The sequence below is a fragment of the Parus major genome, chromosome 4 (genome assembly GCF_001522545.3).
Source record: "Parus major isolate Abel chromosome 4, Parus_major1.1, whole genome shotgun sequence".
NCBI classification, from domain to species: domain Eukaryota; kingdom Metazoa; phylum Chordata; class Aves; order Passeriformes; family Paridae; genus Parus; species Parus major.
Window position 1 is genome coordinate 60,281,537 of NC_031771.1, and position 27,869 is coordinate 60,309,405.

A 27,869-nucleotide genomic window follows, 5' to 3' on the forward strand; every position below is an offset into this window, starting at 1 on the left:
TTGAGAGCTTTTAAAGTGAAGTAGCAGTGAAAGTATTTCCCAGAAGTATCTAAGAATTTTTATTATGCTTTTATAGATGGAGAAATGAAAGCCCAGAGGATTTGCAAAGGGCTCCACAGGCAGTGAGTATCAGTTTATTTCACTCCTCTTCCTACTCATGTGCTTTACCTACAAACTGCACTCATCTGCCAGAGTAAGCTGAAAATCTCTCCTCAGAAACTGCTATGCTTATTCCAAGTAATTGAAGGAGGAGCTGTTTCCATCAGCTGTTTCAAAAGCATTCTTTGCCTTGTGATGTAGCCCACAGGGATGAGTACCAAGCAGATAGACAGACAGACAATACAGCAATTACCCAGTTGTTGAAAGAGAATAAAAAGTCGCTATAAATAAATTGTAAATTAGGGCAACAGAGAGATCAAAAAAGGCCAAACTGTAGCTACTTATTCCAAATGTGAAAAAGGGGGTTGGGAATAAGAGACACCAACTTTGCTTTCCTTCCCCAGGCAGTGGTCAGCCTCACATAGCCTGTGTGACATCCCTTAACCAGAGGATTATTTAGGGAGTAGGTACCACAGGAGGTTTAAGGAAGAAAAAAAAAGAATAATCACTTGGAACTTTGGTAATCATCACTCTTCAATTTTTTTAAGTTACTGTCATAAGATGAAGAAGGAAAAGCTAATGCAATGCTATTGTATTATGGGTTTCTATTTTTATAGATAAGATCACAAAAATATTGGTGGTTCTGTATATTTGCAAACAAAATCCTCTGTACTGGCTAAATGATTTCACCCATTTAATTATTTTGAACAATCAGCAACTTCCCTCATGAAACACAGCTGAAATAATAGAAAATATCTAAAAAATACATTAAATTTGGATGAATGGTGTTACAATAACATCCCATTGCAGCCTTTTTTTTTTTTTAATATATGACTGGTTTACAGAAAATTTAATAAAAAAATAATTGCATAATCTTATTATTTTAGTATAGTGCTGATATTAAAAGAATGGATTTTGTTACTCTAGGCCAAGATACCCAAGAAGGTTGAATGTTTCTAAATAATTTTGCATGTTATCAGGTTTATGCACCTGTCCTCATTTGTTTCCTTTGCAAACCCCAAGGTAAAGCACTCATTTCTCTTTGTAGAATTGTATTTATTTCCTTTCCTTTTTCCTCGTAGAATTGTATTTATGAATGTGTGCATGAATATGGGCACGCTTGTGTTTGCATCCATGTGCATGTGTGCCAGGGCCAGTGGAGACACGAATTTATAACCTTTAGACCAAATATTTGGAGTGAATTGTTTTATTATTAAATCTCAAAATTAGAATGTTTTTCCTTTTTACCTAGTGACCCCCATTTTTGATGAACTTTTGTGATGATGAATGATTATCCAAAGCTTCTAGGCTTACGTTACTCCAAGGCCAGTTACTTTCCAAGGCCAGTGGGGAGACCTATCTCATTACAGGTCACTAAGACAATTTCCTGCCTTCTGCAGTAGCCCACAGCCCAGCCCTCCCCTGGGAAGGCAGCGAGTTCTCAGTGCACAGGACAGCAGTGCCATCCCAGCTCCTGACCCAACGTATGTGACACATCTCATCTTACTTGGAAAGGAATGCCTAGAATAAAATTATGCTAGAAAGCAATACCTAAAATAATAATCCTGTTAATCAGAATGAACTAACTGCACCACAGGGATGCAATAACCTATTGCTCAAACTCCAGATGCTTCTGTAGAGTTCTGTACAGCTGTTCCAGTGTGGAGCAGTAACTGTGGGTAGTGACTGCAACAGTCCCTGCTGATAAACCACATGACAAGTTCTTTGACAGGTGCATGAGAACCATGAGTAAAAAACTGATATCCCATAAAATGAACACTTTTGTGAGAAAATGGATGAGAACATTTCTGCAGCAGCTTATGGGATGTAACGTAGAAGAGCTTTATTTCTTTGTGTTCCTCTGAATTACAGACAGCCCTCCACCATAGAAGAGCCACACCTATGGCTGGCTCTCACCTTACTGAGCCTTTCCTGCCATGTGTGCTTTCGGTCTCTGTTCATTTCACTGTGTAAATTGGTGATACTGGTAACAATGTGGCAAGGTAAAGCGAATTCTAATTTGCTGAGAGAGGTACAGAAATGAGTAGAAGATATGTCACTACTTAGATTCACACAAGCTTTAAATTTGCAAACCTGGACAGAATGTAAACCAAAGTTAATATAATCCAAACAACACAAACTTCACTAAATGCATCTGCATTAAAGCAAATTTATTCTAAGAGGGGCTGCACAGCATAAAGTTTTAAAATGACAGCAACATGACTCATTCCTATACTGATTAAGTAGTTATTAAATACAATTTTTCAGAGCCTGGTATTAAGCTGTTTCAATGTAAAATCCCATTAACTGTATAACACACTACCATTAAATTGCTCTGCCATCCTAAGATGTAAATGGTTTCTAAGAGCATTCAACACATGTATTATTTAAAACATGAAGTGCTAATACAAGGTGGAAGATAATGCCCAAAACTGTGACTTCAAAGCTCACTTCCCACTGCATTTAAATATAGATGATTTTGAAGTCTTTATTAAGTTGGTCATAGTAGCTTGATCCCAGATCCTGTTTGCTTTACCCCAGTGAGATAACATCAGCTGTGGGTCTCTAATATGTACCAGTGTAACTAAATCACAATCTGAGACAATAACAGCATTTCAAAGACAAATATGATCTCATTTTTACATAAGCAATGAATTTAAACTGAAAGCTTTAATTTTGGAGATTCAGCATTAAGACAAATAAAAATAAAATTCCACCTTCAAGGAGGAGCTGCAAACTTAGAGTCCATCTCATTTCCAGTGAAACTGCTTCTCCATTTATTTTAATGAGAATTCATTTACAAAAAAATCTAAATTTATGAAACATTTTCATTTGATTATCCTTTTCTTACTTCCTTCAGTGCATTATCCAAAGAAAGCATCTTAGAAAGCCAAGGGCAATCAGAAACACTCATTTCAATATTGTCATCAATTTATACCCATTTTATAGTTCTGCTTCTGAAAGTCAAAAAAATGACTGCAGGAACCAAACTTTTCCCTTTTCTCTGGTTGGCTTATAAATCGCTTACAGAACACTCACTGAAATGAAAATAATTAGTTTGTTGTTTTTTTTAAGAAGCCTGACCTTTAATAACATAGATAATTGCCAAAGTCCTGTTCAATCTGTCAAAAGTTGTAGATTTTCTATAATTGATTTAAAGAGATTATTAATTCCCCTACCAAGATTTTGTGCACAAGCATACATGAAATTTAGTGTCTTTCAAAAAATAAACCAACTTACAGGTTGTCTTTTTGGCAGTACTGGCAGAGGTGCTGGTGAAGGTGGAGGAATGGCACGTGGCTTGGGTACAGTCAAATTAAATTCCTCTGGCTGAGTGACTCTTGAAGTCTTGAGAATGGTGGTTCGATTATTTAATTTATCTGTGAGCTTTTCAATCAGTTGCTGCACTTTTGGCTGCCACCTTCAAATAAATCCAGATTTTTCAGTTTTATTTTGTTTTTCTGTTTCATAGAAACTTAGAAACAGTATATGAGGTTGGCATTGGTGCAAATTCTGTAATGCTTTCTGCCATTCAATTTTAATAAAACTGACCTTTGAATTTGTATTCAGGATTTAGCTACACTGTGTTACTTCACCTCTTGATAGATGCTATCCACCCAGATTACTAGTAATGAAATAGCCACATTTTTTACTAAATAAGCAACTATCTGGCCAGTTTGTTTTGTGGCAGGACCAGATTAGGAGTCAGAAAAGCAGCTGCCATAGGCTGATTACACAAGTAATATACTTAGATGAAGAGACTATGAACAGTGGTCTGAATGTTGCCACATATACCAAGAGCACATGCAGATCAATCTTGAAGCACAGGCAGTTCTAATAGAAAAAAAAGAAAGATCCAAGGAGTTTGGTGAATTATCAAATGAACTCTGAGTGAGCCCTGGGGACAGACAGGAAGATTTTGATTTCTGCAGCTTTGGTCTTGTATCAAGGTTCAGACTTCTTCTAAGGAATGACAGGAAGATGCAGATTAAAGGTAAAACACAGCATATCACACTCTAATTACACTGACAGCTTCATACCAATTATTCTTCCTCTATATTCCTTATATTCTTATATATTACACATGCAATGGAACTTTCCTAGAACTTAAAAAGCAGATGACAATGCAAACTCACAGTAAATTGTTTATATGACTGTTACCTTAGGTACCACTGTCATTACAGAGTAATGCAAGTAACTTATGCAAGTAATGAAGCCCCACTAAAACAAATAACACTCTTTATGTTAACCTCACTGATATTAGAAAGAGGAACAAAAATACATATTTAAAAGAGTTGCAGCAACAGAACTGACTAAATTCATCACTGCATCCTCAGACCCCTGAAGGATATTTCAAACCCAGTAACCAAATCTGGTCTTTAACATTCTTGTGTAAACTTAGATTTGCCACTTCCAGGCAAAATGTTTCATTACACTGAGTGTAACTGACTGTGAAGGACAGTTCCAATAAACGTAGTGCTAATGAAACATCCTCAGCCTGCATGAATGTGTATGTGCAAGAACTGTGTGGGTATGGATGTGTATTTCCATACCTCTCTATGCATTTTTATACTATACTAAGCATTTGCTCTAAATAGAATTACTACAATGGAATATTTTCAGTCAAATTCTGACTTCAGCTATATCAATGTCGTCCCTGTAGAACTTGGAGTAGTGCAAGCCAAATCTGTTATATATTTGCTAAAGTGCTAATGAACTACACAGTGTGAAAGAATTGGTTCTAGGGACTTTGATATGAGAAAAACAGATGAAAGTCCTTTTCAGCTGATATTGTTTGTGGCACATTTTTTTCTAACATTGTTTGCCATCATCTGGTTTAACCTATACTGCATTGAGAAGGATGCGTGACTAAAGCCACACTGGTGTCATTTATCTGTTCTGGGTAAAAATGACAACAAAAAGTGACCCAGTAGGCTGCAGTTACTATTGCTCCACATGGAAATGTTTCTGTTTGGCAAGGGTACAATTGCTACCATAGCACCACCTAACCAATAAGCAGATGCACCTCAGAGCATTTGAGCTGTTAAGTGGTTCTGCAACTGTGTAAATAATAACTTTAAAAGACTTGTTTATATGCTTATCTGGTTTGCTCAGAAGGGATTTTATGGCCATCAGTATTAACAAGTCTGTCCATAAATCCAAAATCAGGGAAGGCAAACATTTTTTCAAATACCTAATGTCATACAGATGTTGAAGTGACTGATGAGACATGACTCTAAGATAATTTGAACCTTCTATTTTACTTTTTTTCAGAGTATGACGTTTTATCTATTCAGGGACATCAGGGAGCAAATGTACAACAGCTGTGAAAAGACTTTTCTGAGAGAGAACCTTGCCTCTGGGTAAGTAAAAGGGATTGCTAAAGACTTGTGTAGACAAGAAATGTTCAGAGTGACTTCAATAGGAGAAACACTTGAAGAGAAACGTGAGCTTTCAGTGGAAGCTTTCCCCTTCTTTTAAACTTTGAGGAGGCCAGAGGCTACTTAAATACTACTTACCTTAGCAATGGATCAATCCAGTTCTCTTTTACATACACTGAATCGTAGAAGTGGCTCCATTCATCTTTTATCCATGTGTTCAGATACAAGTCATTGAAGAAGAATCTAAGAAACTAATAATAAGTGGTTTCTGTTGAAGAACTTGCTTGTATTTGACCTTGTAATTACAAACATAAGATGCTTGGTATTTTTAGGTTCTTATTAACTGGTGGACAATCCCATGTGTTTTGGCTCTACTTTGTGAAATGCTAATAGATAATAAAATTTTTTTTGTGTGAAAACAAAAAATGAACTAGAGGCTACAACATAGAGATGTGTTGATTCTTTAATTTGCTTCAAAAATTGTGAAACAAAGGTTTTATTCAAAACTAATTACTACAGGAATACACTGATTTTAGCATAATTTACAATAGAGTTTCAGAGTCTAATATACCCAAGGTGGACTTCTGATTATGGGTAACTGAAAGACCCGTGAAGCCCAGAAATATGTCAGGCCTGGCACTGCACCTGAATGACTTAAATACTTTTCATCTCCATGAGAACTGGGCAGAGAGAATTGCTGAAAACTATAGCAAGCTCTATACTATGTGCCTTTTTCTTTTATTGAAATATAATTAATTTGCGTATTCCTATTAAAAGAAAAGACTGAAATTCGGCACACTTATACATTGTAGGGCTCTACATCCTGGATAACAACTAACATTTGAACTTTTGTTTACCACTCCAGTTCACCAGAAGGTCAAAAACCTTTCTCTAAATTTTGAAGTATGTAAATGGCCTTTTGAAACACTCTTGAAAAATGGCACTCAGATTCAGCCTGTATCATTTACAGCAAAATAAATTCCGAACTTGAACTTTAGCTCTTCCATTAAAATTCTTGGAAATGAAAGTACAAGCATGACGCTGAAATAATCACAGTAAAAGCAAAAAGCTCCAGGAAATAATTTTGACATTATGGGACATACTGGGGAGCAGTGCACTGTCACTTTGAGAAGCTTCAGATGGAGACTTGCAGAGCTTATTAGATTAAACTTAGCATCAGCCCCATCTCAAGTTTTTACACAGAGCCATAGAGTTCTTTGTATTCAGTTTTTAGTTTTGCCGAACTACCAAGGAGCTTCTTAATTCAAATGCAGTGCCAGGCCCAAGGTGCCTCAGAATAATTCAGCTACAAACAATTCAGATTTGACTCAAGGTGTTTGCTGCAGACGTTCAACAGGTCTAGAAAACCTGCTACTTGAAATCCATAGTCTTGATATAATAATTTTGAAGGAATTAACATTTAAATTTAATTATATTTGAATCTATAGTGGTTTTGGTAGTCAAAAGACTGATCAGCACTGCAGGGCTAAATGAATATTACCTTTTTGGATTTCCATTCTTATCTAGAAACTACTGCTGTTTCCTAAATTTGCAGGAGTCAGCACCATCCAAAAGAAGTTATTTTATCCCTAAAAGCTTGATTATACACTAAGTGCTGAATTATGAAGAAGTTGGGGTTTTTGATGTTTCCGGATTCTGTGGTGTTTAATAAGCATATGGTGAGGGATGCATTTTACCCCAATGGTCTAGAAAGAGATTCATTGTCCTTAGAGAGGATCTTCCACTGTAGCACATGCATATTGGATTCAATTTGTCACCTAACAGTAATGTGTACTTCTGCAATGTGTAAATGCAATGTCAAAAGTCTAGACTGAATTCCTACCTTCCACCAGAAAGGATGCACAGTGTAGACACTATTTCAAATGGCAATATAGGATGACTGGACATCATTTCTGACCAGAGTGTGTCTGGGCCAAAGGCAACAATCTTAGTTTTGATAATCCCTATCACAGATGGCGATAGGACAATAGAAACTTTTGTGTTTTGTGAACTGAATTGATAGGAAAAATCCCTAATATTTCTATTTTGTCTTTGGCCACATATGACACAGGTGGAAAACCCACTATCAGCAGTCATTGCTTTTACAGCAGCAGAATGGGGCTTCTCTCAGATTTCTCTTTGGATGTTACCGGGCTCTGTCTCCTTAGCAAAGTCACAGGCTGTCATTTTGGTAACAGCATTATTCTGCTTACTTCTCTGTCTTGAACATTCCCAAACTCTCACTACTCAGACAGCATGATAATGAAGATCCATTTCCCTTTTGGAAGTGATGGAATTACACCAGCAATGAATTGTACCCATGTTTATATTCTAATGTATACTCTGGCTGTAGTAACACAAGTGTGCATAATTGAAGACTATTTTGTAATGCATTTTTACAGGTGGACTGAATTAATATAGTGCTTTTGAGAATTTGAACTTAACTTGGTATTTTTAACACACTTTTACACAGTGGGATCATACAGATTTCTAGAAAACAAATAAAAAATGGGAAATTTCCTCATCTGGTATTACCTTTACATCCATGCAGGCATTTGCAGAGCTGAAATGCTTGCATTCACAATATAAGCCTTTGACTCTTGAGTTAAGGAAGTAACTGCAGGAAGCACCATTTTCTGTTTCTCCATACAGATCAGCCACTGCCTGAATACATTATTGACCCAACTTGGACTGGTTTTACCCACCATCCAGCATGAGGCTGAACATGTCCTGCTATTCCTACCTCATCTTAAATTCTATTACAATGCCCAGTTCTTATGTAGTGATACTCCTTTGATGATCTCAGAAGTTCTTTAGAACTGCTTTTAGAAGAAATCAGAACATGAAACAGAAAAAACAGGTTCTTAACTGCTAGAAAGAAAACACTATATATTTTGTATTTTTTACAAGACAATTCAGAAATTACAAAGCTGTTTACTTCAACTTTTTATTTCAATTGTGTATTTTCTCTAACACACAAATCCTTAAATTTTAAAATAAATATAGAAGAATAGTCTGTAGAATAATAGAATAGAAAAATAGATTTGAGCCAGCAATGCATGGCTAATTTCTTAAAAGGATAATCCCACTAAAGTTACACAAATGGGTTTTATCCTGTTGTTCTGTAATTATATCACCATAAATTTTTTTTTCATGTGTTCTTAACATTACAGAATGAGAGCTTTTGATTTTCTGTTCAAGCAGATGAAGATGTGTAAGCGAGGTAGCACTGTTATTCTGCCTAAATGAAAATATGTGAACATTCATCAAACATAGGGAAACAAACTGTGACTTTGAGTTAAGGAATTCCATCCTACAGGTCTTAAATCTCGCACAGGTTGACATCGTTCACCTGAAGATTATTCATTTGAGTGAAAATTCCACTCAGCCTGTGATGTGCTAAATTTATTTTTAATTAAAGTATATCTGTCCTACACAAATACATGTGAATATTTTTTCAGTGTCTTAACTAAACTCAGACACAATAGTCATCAGGCAAAATCTGGAGTTCAGCATCCTGAAGGAGGATCCCAAATTTCTGATAACTTTTGTTGCTAAGGCTGCAGATCTGCCTTCTGCTCTTTTGTCTCTGTTGCTGGGGGGACAAAATGCTGCTTCTAAATCCTCTTCTGCAGGTGCATTAATCTAATCTAGCATCACTTTGGAGACAAAGAAACTGTTCTAATGGAAGAGAAGAAGAACTAGGTACCATGGTGATGAGGATCTGGTAAGATTCTTAAAGAAACCAAGTCATACCTGCTACAATGATAGCAGGTGCACGACATTGGAATATGCTGCACCTCCCTATCAGAAAAGAGTTATTCCAGACAAGGCAGGCAGTATTATCTAAACCAGAACATCAGGGCACTGATGCCTAAGCCATATAAAGCTAGATGAATGGAATCAACAAGAGATAATTGGCATGATGTGAGAAAATTGTGTTGCTAGCTGAATGAGCTCAAGATGCATCCAATAGCTTGTGTCTAAGATGTTTACCAAAGAAGGGGCTGGGAGAGCATTTTAGACAGAGTGATTTGTCTGTCTACCAGATTATGATAATTCTTCCAGCCACTCCTCTGTTCTTTCTAACTGTTAATGAAATATATAATTTTTGTCTCTGAATGGAATTAATAATAAGCATTCCATAGTAAGTGCATCTAAAACCAGACAACTTAACCTACTCTGTCCCTCCATATTGCAAAACAGCTCTACTCATTAAAGAGACACTGGCATCCAAATGAACATTCAAAGTAATCACTATAAGGATAAACCTTAGCCTTTTGAGCATTAATTATTAAAATTTGCCTATCTCCTTAATTCCATCTTTGTTATTCAAATAGCGTGTTCGGACTATACTTGGAAACATCTGGATAATCAAGGTTACAGATGCTGTGTCACCAGTGATTTAATTTTTAGCCCATTTTCCTGAGAAAACAGGGCTTATGAGAAAGCACTGCTGCTCAGTTTATCTCTCTGCTCCTCTGTACAACAGAGTTTTTAGGATAATTAGCACTTTCATTTTGAAAGAGAAGCAGAAGATAATTATATTTCTACAGTTATAATGAAAAATAGCAAACAAATAGTGAAGCAAACCCTGAATTTATTACTCCAGAAAAGGACAGGGAAGCAGAATTTTGTTGTCCTGCTTTTTATTTGGCAGCAGTGGTTTGGCCAGTTGCATGTTGTACTGGGGCAATGGGTACATGCATAGCTCCAAGCCAGCCAGTGTTTCTTGGGAAGGAGAAAAAGTGATGGAAGCAAAATAGGCTTGATAATGAACGTGGCAATGGGATGTTCAGGGGAAGGAAGAACACTAAACAACAAGAACTGCAAGTTTCAATAGATTTATTGCATATGAAAAAAACATCTCTTGTCTAAAGTCAAAGAAAGAATGTGAGCAGAGGCAAGAGTGAGTGTAAATTATATAAATTGTATATTATGTGATTATTTGATCTCCTCAGATTATATAAAATAGATTTTTAATTTATATTTGACTGAATATAAGAATCACCCTGTAAGCAAAAAAATTGAATGGTTTCTTGATAACAAAATACTAATTTAATTTCTGAATTTTAACAGAAAAAACAGTAATTTCTCCATTTAATTTATTCCCAAGGTTGAGAAAAGCCATCTGATTAATTAAATACAATGAACAGATAATTATTTGTTTTAAATGTTTTGTACTTTGATTACCTGTTGCATTTTTGCAGTGTCCAAGGATTTCACAATTCTGCTGAAGTGCTGAAGACCGATCTCTTCTAGTTGAAAAGTAGCTAGATAGCAGATAACTATCAAAAGATACATATATTTAAAAGGTATGGAAGGCAGGAAGCAGGAAGTTCTAATAAACCTATACCCTATACTCAACATATTCTGGGATTTAGACTGTTACCTTAATTTTAAAGGGTTTTGATAATGAATTTTTCAACATACTCTGGTTTTAATGTTTTCAGAGAGGATAGCTCTTACTCTTCTGTTACAAATTTATAGTCTATTATTCATAACAATATTATAGTTAACAAAAAATTTAAACATAAAATTTAATATTTCTAGTATTTATTTTGCTTTGTTTCTCCAAGTGACCATATTGCCTAAAATATTGTAACATTTGTTTTTATTCTGAATTGGAATAAAACCAGGTTTTTAAATTGTGAAATTTCAAACCTGAATCTTGGACCCTCTATGGCAAGTACACAGTTCAATGATCTTAGAGGTCTTTTCCAACCTAAATGATTTATGATTCTATTCTATGATACAGGAAGAGGCACAGTCAGTACTGTGAAATTTTAGTAGACCTGTAAAGTTCATGGGCTCCTGTATCAGCTTTCATTTGTCCCCAGCCACTTGGATCAATCAGGCTTCACTTACAGTGCAGTGTTTTAGCTGCCACCAAATTGTAATGATAGAATCAGGAAATTCTGACCAATGTGCTACAGCCAACTCAGTGTATCTTTAGGCTTCAATCTCATGTGCTTTAGTACAGCAACGTATTTAATCAGTCTTAGCAGAATATACATTTATCTCCTACAAGCTTTATTAAATTCAAATCTGCTCACACATAGCAACAGCCTCTATAAGCAGCTTTGATCATTTAAGTGTCAATGCAGCTTGGCAAAGGGAATCACAAGCAGCTTAAAAAAATGTAAGCCAATGACCTTAGACTCTCAACTTGTTGATAAAGGAAAATTTTCTGTTCCTACCCTCTGCCTATGATTAATGGAGGCTTTTGAGTGGACCAGTCCTGACAATCCAATTATAGCAACACTCAGCTTAAAGGTATAATTTATGTGCCCCAGACAATGAAAAACATGGCTCTGGAGAAATGGAGACAATGAAGCATTACCATTTAGAATAAACTCAATACACTAATAATTTCATCCTCGACAGTTTAGGCTCCCTTTTGTTTGTTGTTTGATTTAGATCTCTGTGCTTTTCCAGATTGTGACAGAAGTGATCAGAATTGTAATAAAAATTTAGTAGCTTTTAAAACATAAAATATAGATAAATTTATATTACATAAGTTTGTATTTCTCAACCACTTTGAATTAACTTGTTTTTAAATATACCTAGAAAATTTCAGAACTTATCTGACTTATAGAACCAGTGACAGGGGTATTTGTGATTCCAACTTATTTAGGGACTTAGTAGATCAACCTCAGCATGTGTGTATTAAATAAATAGCATAAATATTCTTAAAATTAATTTTTCATGTGCTTCTCGAGACCTGAAATCATTTTGGGAGTAGTAACCAACCTAATTAACTGGCTCATACTATCAGATATAGTTGTATCAGAACTGATTCTAACCAAGTAACTAATAAAATGAAAATAACTGACCTTACTCCTGGAGACAGATGGAAGTTTACTTATGTCATTGTGATGGTCAGTAATGAAGAAACCCATGTATGGATAGAGACAATTGTCTCTGCATACTGTGAGATGTGCTGTGTTCCTCAGCACACAGAGCTTTGCTACACATTTTTGTATCTGAATGGCAGAGGTGCTGGGTTGCATAGAAGAGAATAAAGGGAAATCACTGGAAAATATTTTTGAAGGGATGGTTAAACTTCCAAGATGCCTCTTCCAGTCACTGATGCTATTTTCCAACTGCATCTTACCTTTCTTAGGTAAAATTCCAGTTAACACCTGTAAGATTATAGACTAAATAAAAATTTCATGTTTTGGACTTCACACTCATTAGGATGTTGGAAAAGGTCCTGAACTTCACACTGCACTAGGTACAATGACAATGCTTCCAATGTAATATAATACCAAGACCTACATTAGTAAAATTATACTTTTTTAAATTTTGTGGTAAACACATTTGGTACTGTAAAAACAACTTACCTATATAAAGATTACGCTCAGAAATTGGGCAGTATCTCCCATCCTGAACATAAAAGGCATTGACAACCACATCCAATATGGATTTATATTCTGTGCATCCTGCTAGTGTATCCAATACAAATTTTTCTTCTGTTACATTAAGAGTCTATAGAGATACAAATTTAGAAATTATTAATGTACTCTGGACAGAAAATAGCTCTGTACAAAAAGTACAGTCATTTTGAAGTAACTGGAAAACATGAACAATGAACAGCAGTGCCTTTGGTAGGGCTGCTGCCCTTCAAATGCTATCAAATAGGGGCAGTCCTAGCAAACTAATGGCCCTTGTTAAGTAAAACGTAGCTTTCTCCAATGTTAAGTGTTCATTTTACCTGCTGACATAAGCATTGAGTTAAAAGACCTTCATGTGTGAATGTCAGTAGTTGATGCAAAGAAAATCTGAGGTCTCTGAGCTATCAGCAGTGATTAACTTAGTCAATAGTATGAGAAAGTTTCAGTAAGATTTTGTTTTCCCTCAGGAAACCTCTTCTTTGTGGGTGAAATCTGCTACATAGGGAGACTAAACTGAGGGGAGAAGCTGGACAGAGACTATGGAAAAGACTCTTAACTGGTACTGAAACCCAGCTTTGGAGAACATGACTAGTTTAAGCTAAACCAGTGAGTGTCAGGATTCTTTTTAATGCAGAATCTTTCTTATCCAGCTAATGCTCCTGGTCACTTGTAATGTTCATGCAGCATCCCAAGAGAACAGGACAGTAAGATGTTCACTGCCTTCTGGATCCTACCCCATAATCCCTTTAAAAAGTCTGAATACTCCTCAACTTTACAGAGTTTCAATCACAATAAATAACCTATGCAATATCTGCTACTATATGAGAAAAACTTCTTGTATGAACCACCTCTAAACGCTGCAGTAAAATTTGAGGCCCAGAACAGTTTGTTACTACATGAATTGAAAATGGCCAGCTGAGCTATGACAAAATGACAAACAATAATTATTGTTTGATTTAAGGAGGTTAGACGAGAATCAAAGAAAAAAAGGCTAAGTGCATCTTATGAAAACGTGTAGTCCACATATGATGTATGATCTCTGCTAGAGCTCTGAGGTGTGGGAACAACTGAACTGCAATAATACATCAGATAAGACATTCACCTTGCCTGGTAGGCTGTCTGCTACCCTCTTGATTGCTTTATTTCCCTAATGTGATTAATTTCCAGTTTATGGGTATTATTAGAGGTTGCTAGATGGAACTCTATGAGTTTTCTGATGAGTGATACTATACAGGGCTTAGAGATCAAGCAAATATAAGGCAAACTTTAAAATTACCATTCTAATATTTAAATGTAAATAATTATGCAGAAGAATTCAGTGTATTTTCTCAAGTTGTCATTCAGAGCAAGCATACATTTTTTTTCACTACTCCTGCTCAAAACCCAGATTTCCTTTTAATTTTTGCATCATCACCAGGAAAGATGAGGAAAGAGACTGAAAAAAACTTAAAATATGCAAAAAAATTTAAATATATGGGAAGTATGGACTCTATCTTGCTAAGCATTGAGGATTCTTGTTCATTACAAATATACCTTTTGTGGATGAAGATTTATGTCAGTTCTTTCATGAAACTAACAAAGAAAACCCATAAATCTAAGCCCCCACTAAATTATCATATATATATATATATATAGAAGATTTATGTCAGTTCTTTCATGAAACTAACAAAGAAAACCCATAAATCTAAGCCCCCACTAAATTATCATATATATATATATATATACATACACATACATACATACATATATTTAGATATATATAATATTTGATATGAGCTCTCTGAGAATTTACTACAAAAGGCAAAAGCAGACCTAAATAACTGAATGGCAAAGTCAGAGAGGACGTAGTTCCAGCGAAAGCAGGATTGTGACATTTTGAATCTAAAACAATTGCTTCCCTTGAGCAAATGGTGTTATTTATGAAGAAACTGCAGAAAATAGTAGCTCTGTTAATAAACAGCAAGTCCATCGTAAAACTGGTCAAGCCTGTTGGAAACAAGGCCAACAGAAACTCTCTCAACTACCTCTGCTACAAAGCTAAAATTTCAGTTGTTTTGAGGATCTTTTTTAGATTAGAAATTTTGCATTCATGTTCTGTGTAATTTGATATAAAATGCTATGGCAGCCCTGTGCTTTTCAAATGTACTTTGGAGAGGTGGCCAAAAGTAGACAAACAGGTAACAACAGGACACCACTTGTGCCCAAATCATCTATACAGTGGAGACTACAGCATAAAAATGCAATTACCTGTCTACATTTACTCTACTTTTACTGCTCTGAGTTAACAACTGAGTCAGAAGTGTTAGGATGAACACAGAAGTTCTTGCTCTTGCTTCTACCTTGAGCAAGAATCTATATAATAACTACATGGCCTTGAGATAAGCAACAAACAGGGTGACAGGAAGAGCAGCCTGGGGACAGCTGTGCCCCACAGCATCAGTACTGACTGGCAGTTTTGGGGACCACGGGACAAAACTTCTTGTCATGAAACATAATCAGTCGAATCTGCTTTCAGCCACAGAAGGTATTAAATGTTGTGTTTCTGCATGTAAAAATCGAGAATAGTTGAGCAGCTGTGTCACCTAAGGAAGTGATCTCATCCCTACTCAATCAACTAAACAAGACTGGGCAGGAGGAGTACTTGAATAGGGAATCCCAAAGATGAGGATTGTTGGTTAAGCCCTGCAGATAATCTAGTGAATCAAAACCCAAGCCAGTGCTCTAAACTAGTTAGGATACTCTCTCAATAGAAAGTGCATTGTATCCTCTACAAATTTCACCAGGGATATTTAGAGTTTATCTGTGTATCTGAAATACTAATGGCTTTGGGAAAGTAATGTGTTGGGGAGGTGTAATTTCTAACACTAATTCTTAAATGCATTCTTTCTGTAGAGCTTTGGGCTGTGTTTTGTCAGTGGGATGTATTTCAGAGTGGGTCAAGTGATCCTGAAATGATATGACAGATTGTATGTTTATAGTAGCTTTTGTATGAGGTTTTCAAAACACTTTACTAGCTTAAATTGTATTTAATGAGATTGCTTTTGGCTAATATAATTTTGTACATGCAGGAACTATGGCATGGAGCAGGTAAGAGATCTGCCCCAGGCATCACACTAAATCATTGATGCCAACAAGAATTAATAAATGCTGATTTGTGAGCATTTATTCTGTCCATCAGAGCAACTTTTTACCTTTTTAAATATACTTTAATCACGTATTTCATGAAACAACTAGCAGTTAGCAATGATGTGTGAGCCCTTCAACATAAGGAAGGCCAGATAATTTACAGTGAAAGTAACACATGCAGTGATCATCTTCTGTTCATTGAATATTAAAAATATCAGAAGACAAAACAGATCTTGAACAGATACAAATGTCTGACAGTATTCTCTCTATAGCATCCAAGTCCAGCTTTTTCTGTTTACTAGGTGTTTAAGTTGTAAAAAAAAAACCTGATTCTGTCTGAATGTATCCTGAATGGTCCTGGTGAAAAATGTGGTTCTTGTCTAATTATGTGCTGATTGGCGTTACCTTCCCCTTTTGGGAAAACCCAATTCCTGCAGCCTGCTTCCATGGAAATATTTTTTCCTGCTCTCTGACACACAGCTGTAGCTGGAAATCAGTCAAGTTTCCTCAAGAAGAGGAGAGTCTGGGTAAGAAGAGCTTTGAACACAACTTCCAGCAGGGGTTAGTAAAAGAAATAGCATGAATTAAATGGAGAAATATCTGCAAAAGGGAAGCTTTTCCACCCTGGCTGTATCATAATAAGGCTGATTACAGTGGGACCTGTTTGAAGGGGCCAGAGAAATCAGAAAAGGAGAGAAAGGAAAGCTCTTCTCTCTGGAGAGAAAAAAGGAAAGAAATACCAGCCATGCTCTGTTTGAGACTTCTCAAGCAGAGGACATAATTTAGGTGAAACAAACGTTTTAGAAAGAAGATAATATTTGATGAAAAGATAAAATAGCTTTCACCTCCTGAGATAACTGTGCAATAGTATGTAGTGAACTTGTCTTCTTCTAAGAAGAACGTGCACATTTTGCAGATACAGTCTGATTAGTTTAGAGTGCTTCAGTTATCAGTGCTAGTCCTCTCCAAGGGTCTAATCAAAATGCTGTGAAAATGAAAGAAAATATTCCTACTGACGTAACAGAACCCAGTTTTCTTTCAGAAGTCAGTGGGGAAAAACCCCTGGGATCTTTGGATATAAGTAGGAAAATATCCTGCTTCTTCTATTCACAATCTATGTTGCAGTCACAACCTAGTATTTTTCATTTTCAGCAGACAGTGCTGACCAATGCATCTACTAAGAGGTACCCTGAACATTATTTTCCCTTGTACTTAATATTAAGTACCAGAACATTGCAGAAAACTCAGATTCCATCATTTCCTTGGAAAGATCCTAATTTGGATTTATGTCAGTAACTAAAAATACAAATTAAAATTCTATAATTTAGTACGATTTTTTTTTCACCAAATATATCATTTTTACATTACATTGTCTTCATATTTAAAGCTATGACTTTTGAGGATTTTATTCCCAATTGAATAAAATCAGTTGAGTGGGCATGTGTGAGACACAGCTGAACCAGCACAAACGAGAACTATGAAGAGTTGTGCCAAATCACACCATGTTCTTGTGAAATGGGAAGCTCACAAACAGGCTTATCTTGCTATCAGCATGACAAGGATAAAGGAGCAGAACAGTGATTTTGGGGTAGCAGTTCTGGTTTTACAGAAATGAGCTTTTCTGTAGCTGGGATGTATGTAGGAAGATCAATATGATGGGTCTGATCCTGCAACTCTGATTGAAGCAGATAATTCCACTGAAAATAAAGTGAGTTATTCGCATAGAGGAAGGCACAAATATTGCATGGTAAATCCTGTGTTAAATCTATCTCTTGTTATCATAGCCAAAGCTTGATTCTAACAGTCACAAGGAAGAACAATACCTGGGATGCTTCAGTTAGGTACAAAATTAATTTTTTTTTCAATATGAACAGATACAGTCCATTTCTATAAAAGGTCTGATGAAATGATATCATGTACAACATGCACTGGATGAAAAATCACCTTTGGATATGGATCATTTTTGATAGATTAAGTAAGGAATGCTTAAAAAGAAGGGGGTTTAGTACCCAAGAATTAAAATACTATCTGGACATCTTTTATCATACTGGGACATCATCAGTATGACAAAAGGAATATTAAAAAGCATTTAGGAAGCTAAACAAGGAGAAGTAATCTGGCCATTCAAATGAAGAACAACAGGAACAGATGTAAACTTGAATGTGTATATAATAATTTAAAGATCAGAGACAAACTTAAGAATTATTTTAATTTAATGTGTTATTCAGGTTAATTCATATTGAATTCTGTTTTAATAGCAACAAGGTCACACTATTGAAGCAAAAACATTTAACTGGACTTATTTGTTTTTAGGAGGTTTGAGTGAATAATATGATTCTTTATGATTGAAGGTGAGGTTTTGTTTGTTGTAATTAGGAATCATCCATCATATTGCTAATGAATCTGTAGTTTTATTAAAAATATTTGCAGTGAAAAACAAATCCAATTTTATGTCATAAACATTGTAAATTACAGTACAATAAACATGAAGACTGTAAATAACTAAATTACAACTCCAAGTTCCTAGAAGAACATAAAGTCTGATCACTCACTGAGAACAATAAACAGAAATTCCTTTTATGATGTAAAGTTTACATGTAGCAGAAATATATGCAGTTTAACACCTCTAGACTGATTTTCATCATTTGACATTCTAATTAGAGGAAACTGTGTTATTCATGTCCCATTATTCAATAATTAAAAATCCTTCTGTATTTTATCTCTTTTTCCCTAAAACAAGAGGCTAATAATCAGTGAGTTTTTCTCACTTTACTTTTATATAAAAGGCTGAACTAGGAGTTAGAAGATAGGAACTGAAATTTGAATGTGTCTTTCCTGCTTCCTGCATGGCCTTGTAGAGATCATGTTCTCTCTTGATACCTTGGTTTTAAACACTGACAGCTACCTGGCATTTAGCAATTTCTTTATACATTTCCATCACACAAAAAAAAATTCTATCATCTTTATAGGTACAGTGCTTCAGACAGACCTGAACTACTGTCCCAGTAATAGTTTACCTTTCTTTAATCTCCCTTTCCTTTTATTTGGCACTAATTTTCTGATTTCCTATTTGTATATTAAAACACTGAGTGGCTGCAAAGTGCAACGTGTGAAAAATGTATCCCAGTGGTTATTTGATGTGGTATCTGCTTGATCTACCTCAAACACAAAAATTCAGGGGAAGAAGGGTGCTTTTTCAGAGCAGCACACAGGGATTAGGTGCACAGCCGTCGCTGCTGTAAATGGGCTGTGTAAAGCTAAATCCCTCACACAGCTAGGGAAAAAACTTACCTCTGGAGAGCAAAATCTAATGCCATAATTTCCTACAAATAAACTTTTTTTCTCATGTACACTAAGGTATGCATGGAGTTATGATTCTGACTGTGGGCAGCGCCTCTGGAATATACTTGGAAGCAGGCTGTACAGCCAAATGTTCTCCAAATGGATTTCTGTCTCAAAGCTTGAAACAAGATTTCCTGCACTGAGAGAATATGCTCAGATGGAACACTGATATTTGAATAAAATTATAAAGATGCATTAAGAAGTTAAAATAATAATAATCAAGAGGTTGATTCTGCTTCTGCTGAAGTTAATGGATAACCTCACATGTTATTTGAGAGGAACAAGTTGAGAGCAGCTCACATGGCCTCATACATATAACTGATTTTTGACAGGAAGTTGTCAATTTTAAGGTTTTTACCTAACTATTTGGAAGTGTTTAACAGTTTCAAACCTAATGCAGGGAAACAGCTGGGGATGTATTTTCAAAGTGGCACACAGGGGTCAGCAGTGCCTTACAAATTTTGACTTTTTGGTTTTCTTATGAATATCCATACATATTTTGCCAAGTGAAAAATAGACATTTCATGTGTTTTGTGTAAATTGAAACTGTAGCAGTGAAGATCCCTGAAGATTCTGTGTGCCCCTACCAGAGCTTTCACTACAGTACAGGATGAGCCTGGGACAAGCCATACTGGGTCAGTCTGGGAGCTGAAACTGATAGAAGAGAGCCTGTCTCACCTATCTTCTCTGTGGCATCTGCCTCTTGTGGGCTTCAGTAGGAAGAGAGAGATTTCTCATTTGATTTAGGTACAGTAGAGATTGGAACTGAATGTGCAAGAACTCTGAGGTGAGCAGAACAATACCAAAGAGGTGAGCAGGACCTGCTACACAGGGATAGACAATAGTACTGGAATCAACCACTTGAAGAGATGGAACTGAGACAGGTTAAATAAAGAGACCTGGGCAAGTAAACTTGAGGGCAAGAGAAAGGACAGGGATAGCAAAATGATGGAGCATAAAACAGAATTCATTTTACCCTTCTCTGCCACCCACTCAGTATTTGGCTATCAGAGTATTCCAAACCTCTACAGTACAGCCATTGTGCACTGTCAAAATATAAAAATTTCTCCACTGTCTTTATGAAAGACTAAAATATACTATTTCATAATCATGTTTTGACTTTTATTTCAATTATTCATGTAACCTTATGTGCATCTAGAAATTAAAAATCTTGCTGAAGATTGACTATGTTCTGAGTTGTTGTTACCTTTGCAGCAGCAGAGTGAAAGCAAAAGAAACCTGCTGCATTTTGATCAGAATATTCAACAATGACTCAATGTATAGTTAGTAAAAGATACAATATGGAAAGCTATTAATGCCTTCTTACTATCATTTGCAAAGCAAGTGTATTTTCAACCTGATGGCTTCGACCCGATTCATTTCTTTTTTTCATACATTCATATTGTAAACTCCTTCATTTTAAAATATAATTGTTTGCCCACTTTCACTTCTTTTCCCGTGCCTCAATTCACCAGCTATTTTTACTGCTTTAATTTGCAAGGATTCCCACATGAATGCTCTCATGCTGCTGGTAAATTGTTGACAGGGATATCTGGATCAAGACAGATTGTGCCTTCCAGACTCCCTCCTGCAGCACTGCATCCAACTTCCTTTCATAACATATTCCCATTTATCATGTACACAAATAAGAACCCTAAACTTCAGTCTAGGATGCTGACCTCTCTCTCTGACATTTCCTTCTTGTTGTTGTCAGTTTAATTTCAACAGTGCAAAGCCAAAGCTTCAGTGTTCTCATGCTACTTCTTTCCTCAGTTATTGGTTCTATTGCCACCCTGCCTGTCAGACAAGCCCATAACTCCAGAGGTCACCTTTCATGCAGATTACTCCCCAGGATATCATCACCAGTTTATGTGCACATCTTCACTTTTTTTGAACAGTACATTTAAAATAGTATTTTCCTATCACTTCCTAGCTAAAAATCTAATGTAGTGTCTCAGAATCTTCTATTTTACTGAGATAAGTGTCTCTTTCGTGGGTTTAACCAACCCTATCTTAGTAAACCAACCATCTGGAATGCTACAGTTAAGTTCATCCTGCTAGTCCATTGATCTGACCCACTTACTCCACCTACCATCTCACAGTTGATGCTAGCACATAAAACTAAAGCTGCCTGTCAAGATGCTTCACAACTCAGTTCCATTCTGCATTTCATTTCTTACTCTTTATTGATGTCTTCCTCATTTCTGATCAACGAAGGATACCCATCTCTTCACTTCCTTTATTAGATTTCCAAAGAAATAATTTTGTTTAATTTCAATCAGTTCCTACATATACTTCTATTGCACTTAAAAGATACTTTATTCTGACAGAGATTTTGCTCTGCAAAATGTCCTTGGCTCCTGGCAGTTCAGGTGACAATGTGTGGCTGTCAGAGATACTTACTTTGAGGATCTGGCATTTGACATGACTGGCATCATAGTGCCTGTGTGTATTTTTTTATTTTGAGTGAAATAATCTAGCCCAAAATTGTTGGTTTCAGCAGGAGCATCCCCAGACAGGTGAACAATAGGCTAAGGAGGATATTTTATGGAGGCCATCAACAAGTTATCAAAGAACTAAACAAGACACCTCAGATATCACATTAGAAGACATAAAGACTCTAAGCCATCCAAATACAATGAAGATATACCTTATGAACAAAACATACAGTATTTACATCTGAATGCACTGTAAGGGGATGGAAAACTATTAAAAGAAAAGAAGACTTGTAGAGAAGTTAAGTGTCATATACTGCACACCTAAGTCAGCAAATAATACATAGAGCTGTGTCTTATAATAACTTAGATTTGGTCTCTTGGAATCTGACTTTCCTGATGTTTTTCTGGTCAGTAAACAACATGAGGTTTGCCATTTGTCATGCTGCTGGCATGAGACAAACAGGTATGAATCTAGTCTGTGATTTAGAGCCAGGGTGTTAATCAGGAGCCAGGGTGTTAATCAGGATACAAAGTGAAGGAAGTTTCTACATAGGTTAGTTAATATCAGCTAATTGGTAAGTTACCAAACCTGGAAATCATGTGTACAAAAATGCTACAACATTTTTAGGATCATATGCCTCTTGAAACAGAAAAGAAGCAAGTGAATTTTTCATGATGAATTTTAATCACCCATTTAGTACTGAAACAAAACTGAATTTTATGAAAATATAAGTCTTACTTTTTACTTTCTTTGATAAGTCCTATGTAGTGGGTGACCTGAAACTAGCCCAGAGAAAGATTTTGGCCATACCTTTGGCATCAGCTATCCTCCCTGTCCTTCCCCTTCTGAAAAGGATTATCATGAAACTTTAGATTAATATTTCTTTAATAGAGCTACTGCTTCTTTTGTCTTTGTATCACCTTTCCTCGGCTGAGAACAATGATCTGAAGACTCCTTTATATAAGTATTTGTTTTGGCAGCAGTGGTAACTGAACTTACCTGCTTTCTGCCCAGTGAAAAATTATTATTTTGAAACTGGATCAGTTCCCTGATGTAATTCAGGATATGAATACACAAAAGGTTATGCCAGTACTACAAGGCAGGAGGGCAGGGCCGGAAAAAAGGGGCCTCAGTGGCAACTGTTTGAGAAGGCAAGCACCCAAGGAATGGGTGTGAAGGCACTGCTCAGCCCCTGGATATCTTATCACACCTCCATGCTTTTATATTATTTTAGTCCTTTGTATTTATGCAAAATCAATGCAAAAGACTATTTGACTGCAATAGCAGTGATTTATACTTTACTGTCAGGAGGGCAAATGAGCACTGGAGCCACATGGCAGTGGGGAATCAGGGCTCCAGCAATGCCATTTGATAACACATGGCACACACAGACAATAGCAGAATAAACAATGTTACTGTCTTCCCATAGTCATTTGCTAAAGCTGATTCAATCCACTAGCTGCTTCAGCACAAGTCAGGGTGACATTGAGGACAAAGAGATAGGAACAGGTGACAGACTATGGTCAGGAAAGGATGGGAACTGCTTCAGCCAGAACAGATAGAAATTGGAAAATCATGGTCTGGTTACCTGCAGTATTAAATTAGAATCTGCTGGCTGATTTATTGTCACTGTCCTTCTATTCCACTGTTCTGGTGGTCACTTATGTCCTCAAAGAAAGAATACCTGATTCTGTGATTCAGCTTCTGAACTGCATTTGTACATAAAAATGGGTGGTGCAGTCAGAAACTTCTACTTGGAAGGAAGAAAGGAATAAGAACCTACAAAACAGCTTAGTCAGAAGTGGAACAGAAGTTTTCCCTATCACTATTTTCACTATCTCATCAATATTAGAAGGTTGCTGCCTTTTTATTTTTTTTCTTCTTGTTGCTATCCAAGCAGTTTCTCAACTCTTCTGATCTTTACTGCCTTGTTTTCTGGTGATAACCATAAGAAATTTGGACTTTACTCATGAACAAAAAATGTCACTGTAAGGGAAATCAATGGAAGTTACAACAACATGTTAGAAAATAGAACATGATAGAAAACAGATAAAATCACACAGCAACAAAGTAAGATCAACCAAAATGAAATATACCTGCAACATCATAGCTGATTCATTCAAGAAATCCTCCACATTCTGATTTTCAGGATTAAACTTGTTAAGCTGTTGCACTATTAGTGCAATAAGTTCTCTATGGCTGACCATCTTCTCCACGGAGAATCCTATAAACACAAAAAAATCACGACTTTTTCATGCCTCCTGCAGTTGTGGCATAATGCATGGTGGTAGGCTCATACAGAAGTTACACTGCAGTAATGTAGAAGAGAACATTTAGGTCAAGCTTTCAAAATCACAGTTACTCACAAGAGCTGACAGAAGAAATGAAAATACAGTACAAACATCAAGAAAATAGAAGACATTATTAAATATTGTATATATCTCAAAATATCTTAAGGATAAATGGTTACAGCACCAGGTTATTTGACAAAATATAATTAAAGATAATATAGAGAAAAGTATGAATTTTTGCCTGTGTCCTATTTAATACACTGCTCTTCCCAGTGAGATGCATCAGAAAGCAAAATTTTGGTCTTAAATCTCATCACATGTTGCTCTCAACAGCCTGGTTTTCAAAAGCAACAAGAGAACAGGAACAGAGAGGAATTATAAGGAAGCAATGACTGTTGGTCAGCAGGCTGGGCCATGATCACAGCACTTGCAGTGGTCTGGGCCACTGCCAAGGTTTCTGAAGGCACAGCAGTTGAGTATTTATGTTTGATGCCTTGCTTGGGAAATGAGTGGATTTTGTCTATCTCAAACAACGTCTTACCCATATGTCTGAGAATGTGTAGGATTATAATGCATTTGTCCCTACATACACACGTTGTTGTGTATGAAAGAACAATGACAGCAATTATCAGGACTGAAAGTCATTAATCTGGTTTAGCAATGGGAAAAAAATGAGCACAGAAATAGTTTTCCATGGTGAAAATAAAAATGTATTTTTGCATATAGTTCTTGTATTTTATATATCATCGTATTTTGTTGTCAGAAAAGAATGCCTGATCTAGATGATTCATTTTCACTGTGGTAAACATAATTAATTTCTTCCTTTTAAATATTATGATAACATTTCCAGACACAGTGGTATTGTACTCTGCTTTTCTTACCATCTTACCCAATAATTGCCTAAATAGCACTTTTCATTACTAAAGCCCTGAAAAAAACAGTTTGTCTGTGATTATGTTCAATATAGGCATTTAGGTGCTTTTTATGATCAAGTCAAGTGAAAAAAATCAAATCAAAATGTCCAAATTAAAAAAAAAAAAAGTCCAGCAAAACGGGTTGGATCATGACAAGGGATGGCAAATGCAGAAAGAGGCATCACTGTGCAAGGGAACCACTGTTACTCCAGTCCTCTGAGAATCATTTGTTTCTCAGATAAAAACCTGCCAAGGTTCTTACACTCACAAGGGATTTTGGATAAGCGAGAGAGAAATATCTCTGTACTTCAGACTGAATCATAATTCAGGCTCCAACAGCTTTACCAGTAACAAATGTTTTTTTTCCTGGCATACCAGTAAGAAATTTGAGCTCTCATGCTCTGATATCCACCCCTCCCCCCAAATAACAATCATTAAACCCAAAAACTGGAATCTGAAAACTAAGATATGTAGTAATGGCTTCAGATCTCTGAACATACAGGGGTTCTTAATAGAAAGAGCCCCACTTCTAATTAAAGAAGCTGCCATTATTATTGTCAGTGTTTTAAAACATACACATCAGGAATAAAATGCTTTTGGTATGATATGCACAATTATTTCCACACAGTTGATTAGAAATTTACTCAAATTATTATGTGTAAAAATGATATAAATTTATACTGTGTATAAAAAGGCAGAATTCTTCTTCCATTATCAGCTGTAGATTTCAGTTAAAGGAGGTGAGAACCTGACTTAACCTTATTTCATGGTGGAGTTTGAAAGCAATTACATAGGATAAGAGTGGCCACAATTGTAGGAATTGGTTTCAATGACCTGAAAGGTTCTTTCAGGTTTTACATCTGGTCCTACATTCCTGGCCTAGAAAGAATGTGATTGCATTTCCTCTAATGAAAGCTGTCCTTCTTAAAAAGAGCTGAACTAAGCCTCCCTACAAAATTCAGACAGATCAGATAGAAAAAATTCACTTTGAAGATCTTAGTTTTCATTTTCATGTATTTCAATGTTTTGCATACCTACTGCAAGTGTTTTCCTTAATACGACACAGTATTTTTTTATATCTTATCTTGTAGAAATTTACAATTAAATACTTATTGTACAAAACCTTCTGCAAGTAAGTTCCATTAAGAGGTGGGTTAGCTAACAGACACCAAGGCTGGCTACTTGCCCAAAATTTCAGGGAGCAAAGCCCAGCAACCCTTCCACAGTGTAACAGAGGCCCCCTTGATGTTTTTTGTTGTACTTATAAACACCTAATAAATATGAACACTGAAAGCTTTAGATTAGATATTAGGGAGAAGTTCTTCCGTGTGAGGGTGGTGGGACACTGGCACAGAGAAGCTGTGGCTGCCCCATCCCTGGCAGTGCTCCAGGCCGGGTTGGATGGGGCTTGGAGCACCCTGCGATAGTGGAAGGCATCCCTGTCCAGAGCAGGGGCGCTGGAAATAGATGAATTTTAAGATTCCTTCCAACCCAAACCATTCTGTGGTTCTATGGTTGCATGAAAATAAAGGAACGAAGGAGTCACGAGCCTCCCAGGGCACCCGTCACTTTCACGCCATCGGGAATTGCACCCGGCTTTCTTTCCGGAGGTGTCACGTACGGCCACATCTGCCTTGCACCGCTGCTCCCGGTCCCGTCCCCGGCTGTCCCTGCCGCTCCCGTTCCCGGCTGTTCCCGGTGCTCCCCATCCCGTTCCCAGCCGTGTCCCGGCCGCTTGCCGTCCGTGTCCCGGCGCGGTCCCTCCACCCGCAGAGACCCCGCGCGCGCCGTTGCCAGGAAGCGCGAGGGCTGCTGGGAGCTGTAGTCCTGCTCCGAGCCCGCCCCAGTGTTGAGAAACGGCGCGACCGGGAACCCGGAACTACACGAGCGCGAAAACAAGATGGCGGCAGTTGTTTGCTGCCGTTGCCAAGGAGCAAGTTCCTCGCCCCCCCCCGGTGTTTCCGCTCACGAGCAGCCAGCGGTCGGTGACCCGCCGGTTGTCGGGACACAGGCAGCTCTGGCAGGCGCAGGTAGAGTCTGCGATCCTAGAGCGGATACACGCTGCGAGGCCTGCGAAAAACTACAACTCCCGGCAACCACTGCAACAAGGAGTTCGCCGGGGCGCGGCCTGCGAGGCACGCAGTCTCCCCGCCCCGTCGCGTGTTACGCAAATGAGCAACCGGGTGGGCGGGGCGACTGCGCGGGCCCGCCCCGGGCCACCACCCGATTGGGTGGGGAGGGGAGGGCGCGGGGGCGGTGTCGCGCATGCGCCCTGGGGTGGCGCTGCTGCCGGCCGCGCAATGTTTTGGGGGCGGTCGGGGCGGCGCGGAGCGCGCGGAGCCGCCGGACGATCTTTGCGCTGACGGGAGCGCCCGGCGGCCGCTCCGCGGGAGGAGGCGGCGGAGCAGGAGGAGAACACAACCCGGCGGAGTCTCCCAGAAGAGGGGCACGGCTCGCCTCGGTCCTGTGAGCGGCGCGGGCGGGGAGCCGGCACCCCCCGTGGCAGCGGCGGCGGCAGCGGGGTGTCAGCGGCCGCGGTGATGATGAACAGGTTCAGAAAGTGGCTGTACAAACCCAAGGCAAGTTGCGAGAAGCCGCCGCTGCCCGGTGCCGCTGCCCGGGGTCACCGTCACCGCGCGGGTGGAAGTCGGGACGCGGCTCCCGGCGGATCCCGGCGCGCAGCCGCGGGTCGCTCCGCGGCCGGAGGCGCCGTGTGGGGCGAGCGGAGCCCGCGGGCGCTCGCGCGGGTCCCGGCGGGCGCGGCCGGAGCGCGGGCGCGGGAGCGGCTCCGGCGGCGCGGAGCGCGGCGCCCGCTGCGGCGGGGGATGACAAAGCAGAGCGGGAGCCGCGGGGCTGTTCCGACCCAGGGGAGCGCGGCCC

The 27,869-nt window shown here is 38.0% G+C and overlaps 2 protein-coding genes across 8 annotated transcripts in view; one reads left to right on the forward strand and one right to left on the reverse strand.

Annotated features, from left to right (window-relative positions):
- CFAP99 (cilia and flagella associated protein 99) overlaps positions 1–27,098 on the reverse strand; it is a 52,755-nt gene extending 25,657 nt beyond the window's left edge. The window contains exons 1-6 of one of the 2 annotated variants that reach the window (XM_015625837.3): positions 26,611–26,986; positions 23,881–24,008; positions 12,827–12,971; positions 10,674–10,768; positions 5,619–5,731; positions 3,340–3,520 (exon numbers count right to left, since the gene is read on the reverse strand). In XM_015625837.3, the coding sequence (XP_015481323.1) occupies positions 3,340–3,520; positions 5,619–5,731; positions 10,674–10,768; positions 12,827–12,971; positions 23,881–24,008; positions 26,611–26,698 (750 nt within the window). In that variant the 5' untranslated portion in view covers positions 26,699–26,986. Of the gene's footprint in view, positions 1–3,339; positions 3,521–5,618; positions 5,732–10,673; positions 10,769–12,826; positions 12,972–23,880; positions 24,009–26,610 lie in introns of both variants that reach the window. The other variant, XM_015625838.3, reaches the window with a different exon arrangement.
- A 169-nt stretch (positions 27,099–27,267) lies between these two features.
- ZFYVE28 (zinc finger FYVE-type containing 28) overlaps positions 27,268–27,869 on the forward strand; it is a 145,413-nt gene continuing 144,811 nt past the window's right edge. For all 6 annotated transcript variants that reach the window (XM_015625176.3, XM_015625177.3, XM_015625178.3 and 3 more), the window contains exon 1: positions 27,268–27,568. In XM_015625176.3, the coding sequence (XP_015480662.1) occupies positions 27,530–27,568 (39 nt within the window). In that variant the 5' untranslated portion in view covers positions 27,268–27,529. The remainder of the gene's footprint in view (positions 27,569–27,869) is intronic.